At 42.8% G+C, this 15,090-nt stretch overlaps 1 protein-coding gene across 1 annotated transcript in view; it reads left to right on the top strand.

Annotated features, from left to right (window-relative positions):
• Positions 1–15,090, top strand: part of Lcp1 (lymphocyte cytosolic protein 1) — a 58,296-nt gene that overhangs the window by 40,534 nt on the left and 2,672 nt on the right. Inside the window, exons 14-16 of the mRNA XM_052190935.1 lie at positions 573–706; positions 10,680–10,803; positions 13,356–13,480. Coding sequence (XP_052046895.1) covers positions 573–706; positions 10,680–10,803; positions 13,356–13,480 — 383 coding nt within the window. The remainder of the gene's footprint in view (positions 1–572; positions 707–10,679; positions 10,804–13,355; positions 13,481–15,090) is intronic.

Genomic DNA, 15,090 nt, shown 5'->3' with positions numbered 1-15,090 from the left:
TAGAGTTATTTAATGTGTGTGTGTGTGTGTGTGTGTAGATGCATGCAAACATACACATGTGTGATAGCATGCATGTGGAGGTGAGAGCACACCTTGCAGGAATCAGTTCTTTCCTACTGTGTATGTTCCAAGTCTCAAACCCAGGTTGTCAGACTCAGTACAAGACCCTTTACCTGCTGGGCTATCTCACTCATCTTCTGTGGTCCATGATGATCTAAGAGTAGCCACGGGACTATCTGCCTACACGCCTATCCACATTGTATACAAAAGACAGAGAACATATATTTTTCCTGTCTGTCTGTTTCTGAAAATCTAGCTATTTTGGAACTATCACAGACAGATCACTGAGGCTGGCTCGCTATGCATTACAAATGCTCATGAAAGTGCTCGGGACAGTAAGTTCCTTCTAGTTTTAATTAACGTAACTCACAGTAGTGCGGAACCACTTGTTATTTGAGATTACATAGGTCTGATGTTAGTTGTCCTATTTTGTATCTTTATTTTGATCATTCTCTGATATTTCCCATAACCAAGGTGATACCTAAGGTGTTCTCTTTCTACCTCACTCGCAGCTCGAGAACTGTAATTATGCAGTGGATCTGGGGAAGAATCAAGCTAAATTTTCCCTAGTTGGCATCGCAGGACAAGACCTCAATGAAGGGAATCACACTCTCACCTTGGCGTTGATTTGGCAGCTCATGAGAAGGTAACATGAAGCACAGAGATGCATGAGATTTTAGTGAATGGGTCCTTCATCTAGAAACAAGATAGAAATGCTCAGAAAACGTGATTTAACTGAGCAAAACCATAGCTTAACTTAGATTTAGTAACTAAGGAAACGCCTTTGGCTTTCTGCTGCTTTTTTCTTTTAATTTTTAGTTTTTGTTTTTGAGTTCTTATGAAAATCTATTGCTAGGTTCATTAGTATTTTAGATTATTAATGCGTCTGAGTGAATCATACTTGTTTCTTATTACAGATCGACCTTCATCTATTGTTAGGTTCATTAGTATCTTAGATTATTAATTTGTCTGAATAAATCATACGTGTATCTTATTACAGAGCGACCTTCTGTGTGCCTGACCATGTTCTTTGTTCTGAACTTTTTCTCCCCGGCATTAATATAGTCAGCACAACTTCCGACTGGCATACCTTCTCTCATCCTCTTACCTTTGGCTAATTTGTATCAACACAGTAAATTCTTTTCATATAGTTCTAAATCTCCACATTAGATCTTTTTTTCTTATATCTGGAATCTTTTTAATGCTACGGGTCTGTTGATAATGAATTGTTTCAGTTTCTATAACACAGAAAAGGACTTAATTTCTTTTATAATTATTGAATATATTTTCTCAGAATGTAGAATTCTGTGTTAATGTGTTTTTCTTTTCGTACTTTGAAAGTAATGTTCATTGTCTTCTTACATGTGTGTCAACAGCAGAAAACCTGTTATCATCCTCACCTTCTCCCCTCTGTGTGTAATAAGCTTGCCCACCCCCCACGGGGTTCTTTCAAGATTTCTCCTTATCACTGGTTTAAAAAAATTGATTATGTATGTTTTGCAACATAATTTCTTATATTTGTGGGTCCTTGAATTATTGGGTGATATGGGTTTAAACTTTGCATCAGACTTTTAGTTTTTAGTTTAAGTATTTGTTCTGAATTCACCCACACTGCTATTTAGGAAACTCTGAGTGTGCATGGATTCACTGAAGACTGTGTGCTTATTGCCTTTATTTTTTGTTTCATTTTGTAAGGTATAGGCCGATGTGTCTGTAAATTCATCTGTCTCTTTTTTTCTCATTTATGTACTGCCATGTTTTGTTAACTCGATTTAGTAGACATATATAAATATATATACATTTATTATTTAAATATATAATTATATATTTATATTTAAATATAGATATATAATATAGTAAACAACAAATATAAATATATACTATATAGATAAACATATATTTAAATATATATTTATCTCTATATTATAGTGTCTACATCCAGAAGCGCTGAATCTTTTTTTTTTCTTTTATTTACAACATCTCACCGTCTGCCTGCTTTCTCGATCATATGGACATAGCTGTGGTGACTTCCAGTCTAGTTCTACTAATTCACTTTTATCTCCAGTACAAGCCCTATGCTCTTACTCCTGTGTCTGTTGCTTATTTTTCTAATCACCTGCCAAACGTGATAAGGCTTGCCGTGCCCGGTGCTCCATCTTTCTCCATTCTCTTAGCAATCTGTGATTCTGTTCTGGGATGGAGCTAGGCTCAACCCAGTGCCGATCTTTTGAGGTTTGCCTAACGCTTACTCCTCCATTTGCTGCTTATTAATAAGATACTGAGTGTGCTAGAAGATGACCCTCTTTCCTTCCAGCTGGTGGGAACCAAATGATTTCACGCCCCATATGATCTTCAAGGGGTGCTCTAGCCGTTCTTTCCCCATACCCTCGGCACTGTTCAGCTGGAGTTTGAAGGAGCCCTCTGAAGTTCCCAGGGCTTTCTTTCTTGGTTCTACTTTCCCCTTTGTGTTAATGTCCTCCTGTCTAAAATTCTGTCCTGCAAGCCCTAGGCTCCTTAATCTCCTTGAGTTCCAAACCCCATCACCTCAGTTTATGGGGCTGTTGTGTTTGGTTTTCTCTCTGCATGCGCTTGGTGACCTCTCTCTGATGGGCAGTCTTAAGGTTTTTTCATCTCCCTAGATTTCCTTCTGGAGGCCACTATCCTGTCCTTCCTTTTGTCCAAGTCTGATTACATTGTGTATTAGGTGTTTATGTCTGGTCTCTCTTACCTCATCATATCTCATTGAAAAACTAAAGTTATCTCTACAAAAGTTCTTTACTAGAGAATTTTAGATACATTTGGGAGCCAGATGAAAACTTGACTAATGGATAGCTACCTCATGATATTAGTTAGATGATAATAATACAAATAGGAAAGAGATTAAATAAAAATAAGCTTGTTTCTCTCAAAATATTGCATTCTCAGCTGATAGCTCTAACCAGGCAGAATCTTATATCCTTCCATTAGATCCTATATCAATATGACATAATTTATTTTGTACCTTCAGGAAAGCCATAGAAATCACATGTCAGATTATATTTTGTCTGACAAGGTCATGACAAAGACCTGGTGATCTTGTCCCTCACATCTGCAGATCCCACACTTTGTGCTTGGTCCTTGATGTAACTGTGTCTTGTTTCCACTTGCTGAAGGGTAGTCAGCCATGATCAGGGTAGGGCGTACTCCAGTCCCCAACTCACATTGCCTTCACCCGATCTCCAAACTGGGGCCTCTGAACTGATGGAAGGCAGATGTCATGATGTGTGGATAACTCTAGAGATAAATTTGAACTCTGTTTTACTGTACATTACATGCAGGCACTGACTTAGTTCACTTTCTATTGATGTGATAAAAATAGTCTGACAAAAGCAACTCAAGGGGAGAGGCTTAAAGTTTCAGAGGGACTCAGTCCCTCAAGGCAGAGCAGACAATGGGGAAGACATGGGGAAGCTGCCTGATCATATTGTGTCTAAAGTCAGGAGACAGAGTTGAACAGGAACTGAGTTTGGCCTCTACAACCGCAAGGCCCACCTCTCAGAGGCTCCATTCCACCACCTCCAAAAAGTTCCACCATCTTCCCGAAGTGCATCAGTAGCTGAGACCAGTCGGGGTCTTCAACCATGTAAGCCCTCGGGGAACATTCAAATAACAATGGGTGTATCTCACCTGTGCCGTTGACACAGCATTGTTATCCTTGAAGTTTATGGTCCAAAACCACCAGGAAGTTGTTACCAAAATTTCAAAATATTGGTAATTTTCAAATTTCAAAATTTGAAAGGCATCTTTAATGTTTTAAGTGGGTTTATGGCTTTTCTGATGGGCCACATTTGTAGCTATCCTCAGTTACAGGCTATGGCTTGGACACACTTGGCTGAAAGTTCCCAAGTGTGGGACTCACCAATATATAATTCCATGAACTGTTTCTAAATGAGTTCCATTGCTTTCACATGTTTTGAATTCCAAACAGAAAGGCTTTGGGTACTGATGGCTTTAAAGCAAGTCATTTTCATTGTTAGAAATACATTTTTTTTCATGGATTATGATATAAGATAACACTTATATATTCTACTTTAATGATATGAAAACTTAAGCAAACTCTATTGTAAATTTTATACTATCTAGAAATCACCTTGGGTTATGATATTTGTTCTGAAAGTGTTATTAGTGGTCAGGGCTGGTTTGGGTATTTCCAAACTCTTGGATTCCTACTCAAGAAATTGAAAGAGAGACTCACATGGATTGTTAAAGTAGCAAGGAAACTTATTCAGAAGTGAACGATAGTACAGATCAGAAAGAACTATGCCATCAAGAATGACAGCAGGCAGCCGGGCGGTGGTGGTGCATGCCTGTAATCCCAGTACTCTGGGAGGCAGAGGCAGGCGATTTCTGAGTTCGAGGCCAACCTGGTCTACAGAGTGAGTTCCAGGACAGCCAGGGCTACACAGAGAAACCCTGTCTCGAAAAAACCAAATCAAAAAAAAAAAAAAAAAAAAAAAAAAGAAAGAAAGAAAGAGAAAAAAAAGAAAGAATGACAGCAGGCCACATGGGTGAGGGATCTCAAGGGGCCTGATTATTATTTGGGGTTCATTTTAAGGACACAGGAGGAGGTGTTTCCTTACTAGGGCCACAGTTTGAATAGTTCTCTATTTTGATTGACAGGTTTAAGCTATGTAAAGTGTCTGTTGTTTGTTACTACACATGCCCCTTTCCATATATATCTTACTTTAATCATATGCATTCTCAATTATGCATAGACTTAAGAAGGCAAACAGGAGATTCTCTCTAGAAGTTCACTTGAGGACAGTTTGTCTTATTGCACGTGTTCCCAGATCCAGTCTAGGCCAGTTTGTATTACCCAGACATAATGGAGCATGACTGAAAGGGTTTATCTGTGTTTAACCATCAAGGGAAGGAAAAACTTATTCCACTGTTCAGAGATGGCTGTGCAGTCAGCTCAGTATAGGTAGGGTCCTGGATTACCAACAGATTGCTATCCACATTGTTTGGGGAGGAGGGTGTGTGTGTGTATGTGTGTGTGTGTGTGTGTGTGTGTGGTAAGCATGGGTAAGGGTCTCAGACTGCCAAGTGCATTATTAGGAGTAGGGTGTGTTCATAGCCCAGACCAAGCAGTGCTTCGGGTCATTAAACTATTCTCTATGCTCACCTACCTCAGAAATTTCAACCACACATGGCCCCAAGCCTTCCTATAGGGCTGAGATATATACATGGTAAGGGCTGTCCGCTACTGCAGCTCACTTCTCCCAGACGATCAGTGACACTTCTCACAAATAAGTTTATTACAGAAGATTTCTGCATACAAGGAAGTGGACAGAAATGCATTCCTACTGAAGGAGGGAAACTGCCCGGTGATTATGTAAATGGGACCAGGAGGGATTTGTTTTTGCTTTGTTTTCTTTCCTTTTTTTTTTTTCTCTGCCTGCCACACAGTAACAGATCTATTCAATTTGCATCCAGTTCTAGGTAGAATTTATTTCACTTGGATTGCACAGATATGCTAATTTGGTCATTTATCATGACAATGAATGGCTTGTCATTTTGCCTAAGCCTCCCTTTCCCCCTTCCCTAGTGTGGAAATCAGTCTAAGATTGGACAGCTGGCAAGCAAGGTATAAATTAGGAGAGCAAAGCTTCGACCAAGTCCACTGCCAGCAGGTGGCAATGGTTCTGTGAAGCAGGAGAGCAGACTCCAGGCAGGCAAGTGAGAAGAACATCACCGCCAGCCGCACAGGCTGTGGACAGGGACTTTGGACTAGGTCCCCAAGAGACAAAAACCAAGCGTTGTCCCTTGTATCAAATGTTAAATAACTCAATGAGTGTTGAGCTTGGGAAGGCAGGAAGGCAAGCAAGGGATAGCACATCTTCCCTGGCCTCGCATATCCACCCCACATCAATCCTCCTTTGTTGACTGAGGAACTGGACTGACCTGGGGCTCACAATGCTCTTTCATTTGGACAAAAGGCTTTTCAGTCCAGTGTGTTTGCAAGCACCAGATTGAGATTGAGATCTTATCAGTAGTGTTCCAGCTAATAGCATAGTCACCCTAAACATGTGTGATTAAAAAAAAAAAAAAGTGTGTCTGTGTGGTGTGTGTGTGTGTCTGTGTGTGTGTCTCTGTGTGTGTCTGTGTCTGTGCGTGTGCCTGCCTGTGTATGTGTGTGTGCATGTGTATGTGTGTCTGTGTGGTGTGTGTATGTGTGTCTGTGTCTGTGTGATTTGTGTGTGTGTGTGTGTGTAATATGCACACCCGAGTGCAGTCCAGAAGAGGATGTTGGATTGCTTGTTCCTGGAAGTACAAGTGGTTGTACTTTTGTGTGGGTGCTGGGACTTAACCCAAATCTTAGGAGAAGCTAACTGTGTTCTGATCCACAGAGCTGTCTCTCTGGGCCCTTGTTTCACACTTTGAATCTGTACCCGCATGAGCAGTTACTTACTGCATGGTCTCCCTGAGATTACAGCCCAATTCTAGGCTTTCTTCCCTTTGCCTTCTTCATACAAATCCACGAAGTTTCTGCTTCCCTCTAGAGGGGCTTGCAAGACCGTTTTGTATGAGCAGATCTCTATGCCATCATGAGAGATTGTTCTAAAGACCAGAGTGCCAGAAGCCACCTCAACAGTGCCCACATCCCAGGGGAAAAAAAATCTCTGTTCTTTGGTTTGGGTTGTAACAGACAGATCTTTGTGTAGAGGTTGACTTGTTTTTAGTAGCTTTTAATTCCCAAGGTCAAGAGAATGGGAGAGAACTGAGCTTCTGTTTCCTTGATTTGGTCAGTAGAGCAGGACTGGGTTTCTGATGGGGTAGAGAGGGTGCACATCTGGAATGATAGAAGCAGCTGGGAGGTTGTATTTAGTTTGTTCCATCAGATTACATATAGGAAAGACTTCATGAGGTAATCACTGACCAACCATTCCTTACTGAATCTGTTCACTGGGCAGAAATTCTTAAGCATTGTCTCAAATGCAAACAAATCGATACATCTGCTAGCTATCAAAAAATAAATAAAAGGCTAATTCTGCTGTAACATACAATGTTTATGAACCTACAAAGACAGGATCTTTTTCAAACTAGGAGAATTTTTTAATACACCTTAGTGTATTATTTCTGGGTGCTCATTATTTCCTGTCATGTTGGTCCCTTCCTTCCTTCCTTCCTTCCTTCCTTCCTTCCTCCTTCCTTCCTTCCTTCCTTCCTTCCTTTCTTTTAGTGCAAACAAGCATCTCATTCACCTCCTTGCATTTGCTCTACATATTTTTACTCACCAACCTACAGTTTTATTTACTGGGTGCCCAGCATGCACTAGGGATCCTGCTTATTCCTTGAAAACATCGTGATAAATAGACACGGACTTGTCTCCATGGGAACATGGTAGACGTTGTTTCTGTCAAAAATTCTAAGAAACCGGCTTGAATCGAGTATAATAATTAATGCACAGCATGGTTTGGGAAAGAGATGCTTTAGTTGGGAGGTGTTCAAAGGACCGGAAATATCCAGGAGATTGGACTTCTGAGCCAGCGAGCATAGATAAATCCCTCAAGCAAGAGGATGCCCGGGGTGGGTAGTGAGGGCTGGGAAGCTATTGCCGCTTCTGTTTAGCTGAAACACACATGCGTGTGTGCTGAGCATGAGGGAGGAAGAGGAAATTGAGAATGTCCTAGGAGACAGTGACCCAAAGTGCGAAGGACTTTGTGTGTTGTACTGGGACACTGAGTCACTGTAATGACATGACCTCAGCTGTGTTCTCAAAGGAGTCAGATGACTTAGGAGAGGAATGCACAGCTTCGTGGCGTTAATTGCCAGTTCAGTTGACTTTTTTTTAAGCAAAGAAAATCTTCAGGTGGGGCGAGGTGTTGGCTCACTGGGTAAAGTACTCGCCAGGCAATCACGAGGACCTGAGTCTGGACCCTGGCTGAGAACATGGCTACAGGTGTCTGTAAAGGCAGCACTGGTGGGGCTAAGACAGGGGGATCCTGGGAGCTCAATGGTCAGTCAGCATAACTAGCTAGCTAAACCCCCAGCTGGATGAGAGACACTGTCATGTATATGACAGGAAGACAGTGTCAACCTCTGGCCTTCAAGTGCACATACATGAATATGTACACACACACACACACACACACAGGAAACTGAAATGCTATTAAAAATAAAATAGGGGCTGAACTGATGGCTCAGTGGTTAAGAGCCTTTGTCCTTCTTGCATAGGACCAGTTTGGTTCCCAGTACCCACATATGGTTCATAACCATCCACAACTCCAGTTCCAGGCCTCCAACTCTCTCTTCTGACGTCCACAGGCACCAGGTATGCATGTGGTACACATACATACATGCAGTCCAACATTCATGCACATAAAATAAATAAAATAAATCAATTTTTTTAATTCCCAAAAGATTTTAAATGATAAAAGCTCCTAAGGCCATCTCTCCTATTTTCAATGGCAGGAAGCTGTATTAGCCCAGAGCAAGCCAGGTGACACCTTAACTCAAGGGTTTAAACTTGAAATCCCAATGAGCAAATGTGTGACTATTGTGCTGTGAGTAGACTGAGTGACCAGAGGGAGCGGCAGGACAGACTGTGTAAGCAGAACTCAAGGCGCCGGAGTGGGCGGTGCCCTCAGGAGGCAGGCCCTCACAGGTGAGAGTCAGTCAGCGGCTTCCTGGGTTTCAGTTTGAGAAGAGGGCGCTCATGGGTAACAGGACCCACTCTCCTGCACACCTGAACCAGGAAGTCAGCAAGCCTGCCTGGTGCTCGCCCTCTCAGCTTTCCTCCCGCCCAGATGGAAGCAGGTTGTCTACTCCTTGCTGGAGAATTTGAAGGGACTGGTGGATCTTATAAGAAATGTTCTTCCCGCAAAACACCATTTCTAAATCCACTGTGGACTGGAGAGGATTCTGACCCTCTGTCAGGCTGAAGGGTTTGTTTGTTTGTTTGTTTGTTGTTTTAGTTTTTGTTGTTGTTGTTGTTATTACTGTATTCCTAACCACTTCCCAATATTTTCCCTTTATTTTGCTCATGGCTGGAACTTTCCCCAACATTTTAAGTTTAAAAATGTCAACTTTTGGGCTGGAGAGATGGTTCAGTGGTTAAGAGCACTGACTGCTCTTCCGAAGGTCCTGAGTTCAAATCCCAGCAACCACATGGTGGCTCACAACCATCCGTAATGAGATCTGACGCCCCCTTCTGGTGTGTCTGAAGACAGCTACCGTGCACTTAGATATAATAATAAATAAATCTTTGAAAAAAATGTTAACTTTTAATTAAAAAAAAAAACATTCTTTATTGCATGTTGCAGGGGCGGTGTGTGGGTGGGTGCTTGGGATGTGTCTGTGGGTGCTGGTGTATAATGTGTGTGCCACAGCTCAAGTGTGCGGCACAGGGGATAACTGTGTGGAGTTGGTTCTCTTCTTCCACCTCGGCAGTGGATCCTGAGGAGCTAACTCTCCTTCCGTGGCTTGGGTGTCAGTCTCTCTCACCTGCCGGCCAGCCTCACTGGCCCTCGCTCCTTAGTTTGCGTGGCCCCTTGAAGAAGGATGTTGCAGGTTAGATGAGCCCGTCGGTCCATCCTTCTTTCCACGCATCTCTACTGTCCCGCCTGCTCTGCTTTCCCAGAACAATGGTGTGAGGTACAAGGGAGCATTAGCTCTGTAGATCACTGTAAGAACTGTATGCTTACGCATTTAGTCTACAGTAACTCCGTTTAAACTGTTTACACATCTCTCTCTTTCCTGTGTGTGTGTGTGTTTGGTATGAAGCTTCTGCTGTCATAGGTTTCCATAGGACTTTTTCAAAAGCAGGTTGTCTACTCCTTGCTGGAGAATTTGAAGGGACTGGTGGATCTTATAAGAAATGTTCTTCCCGCAAAACACCATTTCTAAATCCACTGTGGACTGGAGAGGATTCTGACCCTCTGTCAGGCTGAAGGGTTTGTTTGTTTGTTTGTTTGTTGTTTTAGTTTTTGTTGTTGTTGTTGTTATTACTGTATTCCTAACCACTTCCCAATATTTTCCCTTTATTTTGCTCATGGCTGGAACTTTCCCCAACATTTCTTTATAATCTTTAGTTATCCCTCCCCACCTTCCCTCCCCTTCCCGCGTCAGCATTTCCTCTTTAAGCCTTCATAGCACTGTGTTCCAGCTGCCTTCACTCAAAGCATCCCTGTCAGCCCATTCCTAGGTCCCTGACCACTGAGTGTCCCAAAGGGAACACACATTATCTGAAGAGTCGAGGCTACCATCCACAAATGGGAGAAAGTATACGTTTGTCTTTCTTGGTTCGGGTTACATCACTCAGAATGATCTTTTCCATTTACCTGGGAATTTCACAGCTCATTTTTTTTTTTTCTGAATGGCCAGATAACATCCCATGCTATAAAGGTACGACATTCTCAGCACCCATTCATCAGTGGATGGACCTCTAGGCCGTTTCCCATTTTCTAGCTGCTATGAATAGAGCAGTGATGAGCACAGGGTGGCAGAAGGGACAGGCGTTATTAAACGCCCCCTCCCCCGCCAGGGTAACAGTGCTCAGGCTTTCTCCCGTGATGTGTCTAAAATGAACATCCTAGCTACTTATCTACAAAAAGACAATCATTCTTGATTTCACTCAGGTACACACTGAATATCCTGGAGGATATCGGAGGTGGGCAGAAGGTCAATGATGACATTATTGTCAACTGGGTGAATACGACATTGAAGGAGGCACAGAAAACCTCGTCCATCACGAGCTTCAAGGTAAAAGTTGCATCTTCTGCTTCTTCCTTTTGTTTTCCTTACCTGTTGAGTGACCTTCAGGGGAGAGGCTTTGATTCTCGCTTTGAGTTTCCTTAAATGATCTTGTTTAATACTCATGGTCATATCAATGATGAATTTCTCATCATTTTCCCTTTAATAGTTATTTTTCAAGACCTAATCTTCTTTTAAGCACACCATTTTAGGCTCTGTTCTTTTGAAGTAGTGTAACACACGGGAATCCATTTTTTAAAAATGTGCACACTTCCAGTTCAGAGTTTCTTATATAACAGTGGTAAAGTGTAAAAGGCTAAAGGATATCTTGTGTGGTATTTTGGGGGGGGGTGTGTACTTTATTCCCATTCCTATTTTATTAGTAATAGCATTATATAATATATTATCAGATTTCTTAACTTGGCTGTGTGTTCACAAGAGTCTTTCTCAAGGACTTGATTCGTATTGCAATGATTTCCATGCCATGGTGTTCATATTTAAAGGTCAGGATTTGTGGGGAGGGACCCCGTCCCACCCACAGGAAGGAGAAGAGAAATTAAGGTCTTTTCTCCCAAAGAATAGAAAAGGCAGAGCCAGGAAGGCCAGTGCCGAGGGCTCCCTCAGCTATGAGCTCATCCTGGATATGGGAGACTCCCACCCCTACCCCACCTCAAGCCTGCTGCTCTGCCTGCGTTGCTGAGCACACGTAAGAGCGGGGGCTAGTGACTGAAGTGAGCAGATATTTCCAGAAAGACAACCTTTGGAAAGGCAGCAAGGAAGAGGGAAGCCAAAGCCATTGCAGCTACTGCTACATTATGAGTCCCTGGACTCTTGTCTTCACGGCTTTCCTCATTTTGTAAGCCAAAAAGCTAAAGCTTAGGAAACTTTGGGGGTCACAGCCCGTAAGCACAGGCACTGTTCTCTAAGTGAGAGGAACGCACCTTCGCTTGGGGCAGCAGAGCCACGGATCGCTCAGCCATAGCTGTGAACTGACCAGTCACAGTTGCTTCTCCCTGGAAAAGAGCAGCTATCCCAGAGCCTTATTCTGTGGTGCTCTCCTGGGGGAGAGCACGAGGTTTAATAAGCCATGCTGAGACTCACTCTTAGGAGTATTAGACAGTTCTCTCACACCACAGGTCAGTCTGGTCTGATGTTCTCGGTCTTCTCCCTAAGTCGTTACAGCCCTGATTAAAAAGAGATACTTGGCGATGCAAAAGGAAAGGTTGGATTTGCCCTTTTCAGCCAGATTCCAAAACAATGAATACAGCTCACTTTTGATTAACCATTCCCTTGACATCTACTAGATGTCCGTCACCCCTTGCCCATAGTCAGCGCCACACCCAGGGCAGAATTTGGGAAGGAAGGGGGAGCTTGGGTGGCTTCATTTCTTGAGTGCTGTGTTGTCACCAAAACAGCCTGCAGAGGTAGTAGAGAATGTTCATGGAAGAAACTAGGGTAAAACCCATCTTTGTTTTTTAACTACAGTGCTTCTTTTATCAGCCAAGAGGAGATATTAAATAGAGCCATTCTGATATTGAAAATGGGCTGCTTTGCCTCTATAGGAAAACAGAGGTGGGGAGACCTGGTATCAGCCTTAGAATTTATTCTGATTCACACTTTCCAAGTATGTACTACTGGAACTTGGTGTGCTCAGACACACAGGCATACTCCTGGTCCCCAGGTTCATGGATGAAGAAAGCACACATGCTCAACCCTGGGCATCCACATCGGAGGAGTGTTCTCAGCACTAGATGTGACCATCCAAACATTTACAAATGTCCAGGACGTTAAGTCTGAACTTTCAAAGCCCAGCCCTACCAGTTCCCAGCAACTCAACCACATAAATCCCATCTCCTCTGTAGGTAAAGGTTAACTGAGGACGCCTAAGCCCTACTTCTGTGGTGCAGCACGTGTTGACCTATGTGAGGCTCTGAGTTCCGTTACCAACACTGAACACACTGACAGAGATTAAACATGAACATTAAACAGCCACACCTCAAAACTGACCACTCTGTCAGGTTATACATTTGTTAGCTCCATGCAGCCACCCCTAATGTCCATAGACTTCAAAGCCTGAGGAATACATATATAGCATGCTGTGTGTTACAAATACATATCATGCCTATTACAAAATAGGCTTCAAAAGTTAAAGCTTTTATAAAAGGAAGAACAAAAGGAAATAAAACGTTCCTGAGGCCTGGGGTGACAAGAAAAGGCTGGGCAAAGTGTGTTCATTAAGTCATTGTTCTTAATCCCACTGTTGCTGTTGCTGTTGCTGTCTCCATGGAAACCTTGATTCCGCGATGCCGCTCCCCCCCCACCCCTCCCACCCACCGCTGTACAGTTCCTTGGAGAAAGAACATCTATTGTGATCCAGTCCACCTGCCACTCACTATAGGATGATAGATAGGCTTTTCTTGCAAAAAAGCAGGGTTTTTCTGACATCTTTGGTCTCTTCTTCTCTGTGTCTATTCTATAAGAAAAAAGACCCACCTACTTCCCGTGAGGCAGGCAGAGGGAACTCTAGAATATGTTGATAACCGCTCCCTCTTTCTACACAGGACCCGAAGATCAGCACCAGCCTCCCGGTACTGGATCTCATTGATGCTATTCAGCCAGGTTCCATAAACTATGACCTTCTAAAGACAGAAAACCTGGACGATGAAGAGAGACTCAACAATGCAAAGTATGTAAATAAACTTGGGGGGGGGTAAGAAAGGGGGACACAGGTGCCAACTGGGCAATTGATAGAATCTGGTGTTTGTGCCTTGTGCAAATACCTTATCTCTACTATGCCTTGTCTTTCTTCTCATGACTTTTTTGCCGTCTCATCATCAATTTAGGTGTGGTCCAGTAGCAGCTCCGGATTGCTTGCATTGGGATAGAGAAAAAAAAAAAAAAAAACAAAAACAAAAAAACCTAGAATGGTTTCATAAGCAATAAGCAAGGCCAGAGATTTGAGGGTTCAGGACATCCCTATGTCTTTCTGGGAGAAGGGGCACAGCCGGGTCTTTTACAAGTCTAGGATTTACCCAGCAGTGCTCTTTTCTCTTTGGCCAGCTTTGGAAAACAGGTCCTTTTTCCAAATGTGCTCCCCATGTGCTAATAGTCAGCACAGGCTGCTGGAGAGAAGTTAGAGTTAAGCTGTGGTTATGTAGAGTGCAATCGGGATATCTAAGGGGAAGTACCAAGATGGGGGTAGGGGGGACAGGAAGGGGCTGTGGCTCTTTAGAGCAAATGACTTCTAAGCTGAGCTCATCAGCAAAGACAAGCAGGAAGCAGACAGAGAAGACAGAAATTCCAGATAGAAGAACACCGTGAAAACAGAAAGAAAACAACAAAACAACCACAAAGAATTGAAACTAGTCAACTCTGAGCCCCAGTGCGGTTTAAGGGACTTAACAAGCTCACACAATTTTTAAGATGTCCTGGAGAGACGTCAGAGTCTGACTTCAGAGACCAGGCTCCTGTGCATTGCCCTTCAAGGACAAAGCTGAATTCTTTCAAAATTGCTTGGGGCTTGGGACAGAGTAGAACATTATGCAAGAGGCCATACATTAATTTTTAGCATTGAAAACAAAACCACAAACAAATATCTTTTAAAAGAAAAGAGTTTGAAGACTTTGGGAGGAAAATATCTTCTTTACAGACAGATCTGGGTGTGGTGGCCTGGGCTGTATTCCCCCTGCTGCCAGGGTGACAAAGCCAGGCAGATGCATGGAGCTCACTGGCTAGTCACTGTGGTCAACATGGTGAGTCCCAGGCCAGTGAAAAACATTGTCCCCCCCCCCCCAAACCAAACAAAACAAAAACCCTAAAATAATTAATTAAATTATGTGGGTGGAGCCTAAGGAACAAAATATAAAGTTGTCCTCTGGCCTTGACATATACTCATGCATATATACATATAACACACACACACACACACACACACCATGAAACAAAGGGAAATAAGTGTGTGGGGGAAAAAGTCCTCCAAGTGCTAAAAATGGTTATGTTTTTGAGACAAGATTGTGCCTAGGGTTTTGGGTTGGGATTGTCTTTGTTTGATTTTATTTTTTTTAACACAGATTTTCATGTAGCTCTCCCTATGTGTTTTATGATGGAAACATTAACTTTCTTCATTAGTAATTAATATACAGGAAGTTATCGAGAGATGGACAAGGAAGAAGAATGGGTGGTCATCTTAAATTAATTTGGTTGGCCGGGCGGTGGTGGCACACTCCTGTAATCCCAGCACTCTGTGAGGCAGAGGCAGGCAGATTTCTGAGTTCGAGGCCAGCCTGGTCTACAGAG

Source organism: Apodemus sylvaticus, chromosome 8 (genome assembly GCF_947179515.1).
Source record: "Apodemus sylvaticus chromosome 8, mApoSyl1.1, whole genome shotgun sequence".
In the NCBI taxonomy this organism is placed as follows: Eukaryota; Metazoa; Chordata; class Mammalia; order Rodentia; family Muridae; genus Apodemus; species Apodemus sylvaticus.
Note: the sequence above shows the minus strand (reverse complement) of the source record. Positions and strands in the feature narration are given on the sequence as shown.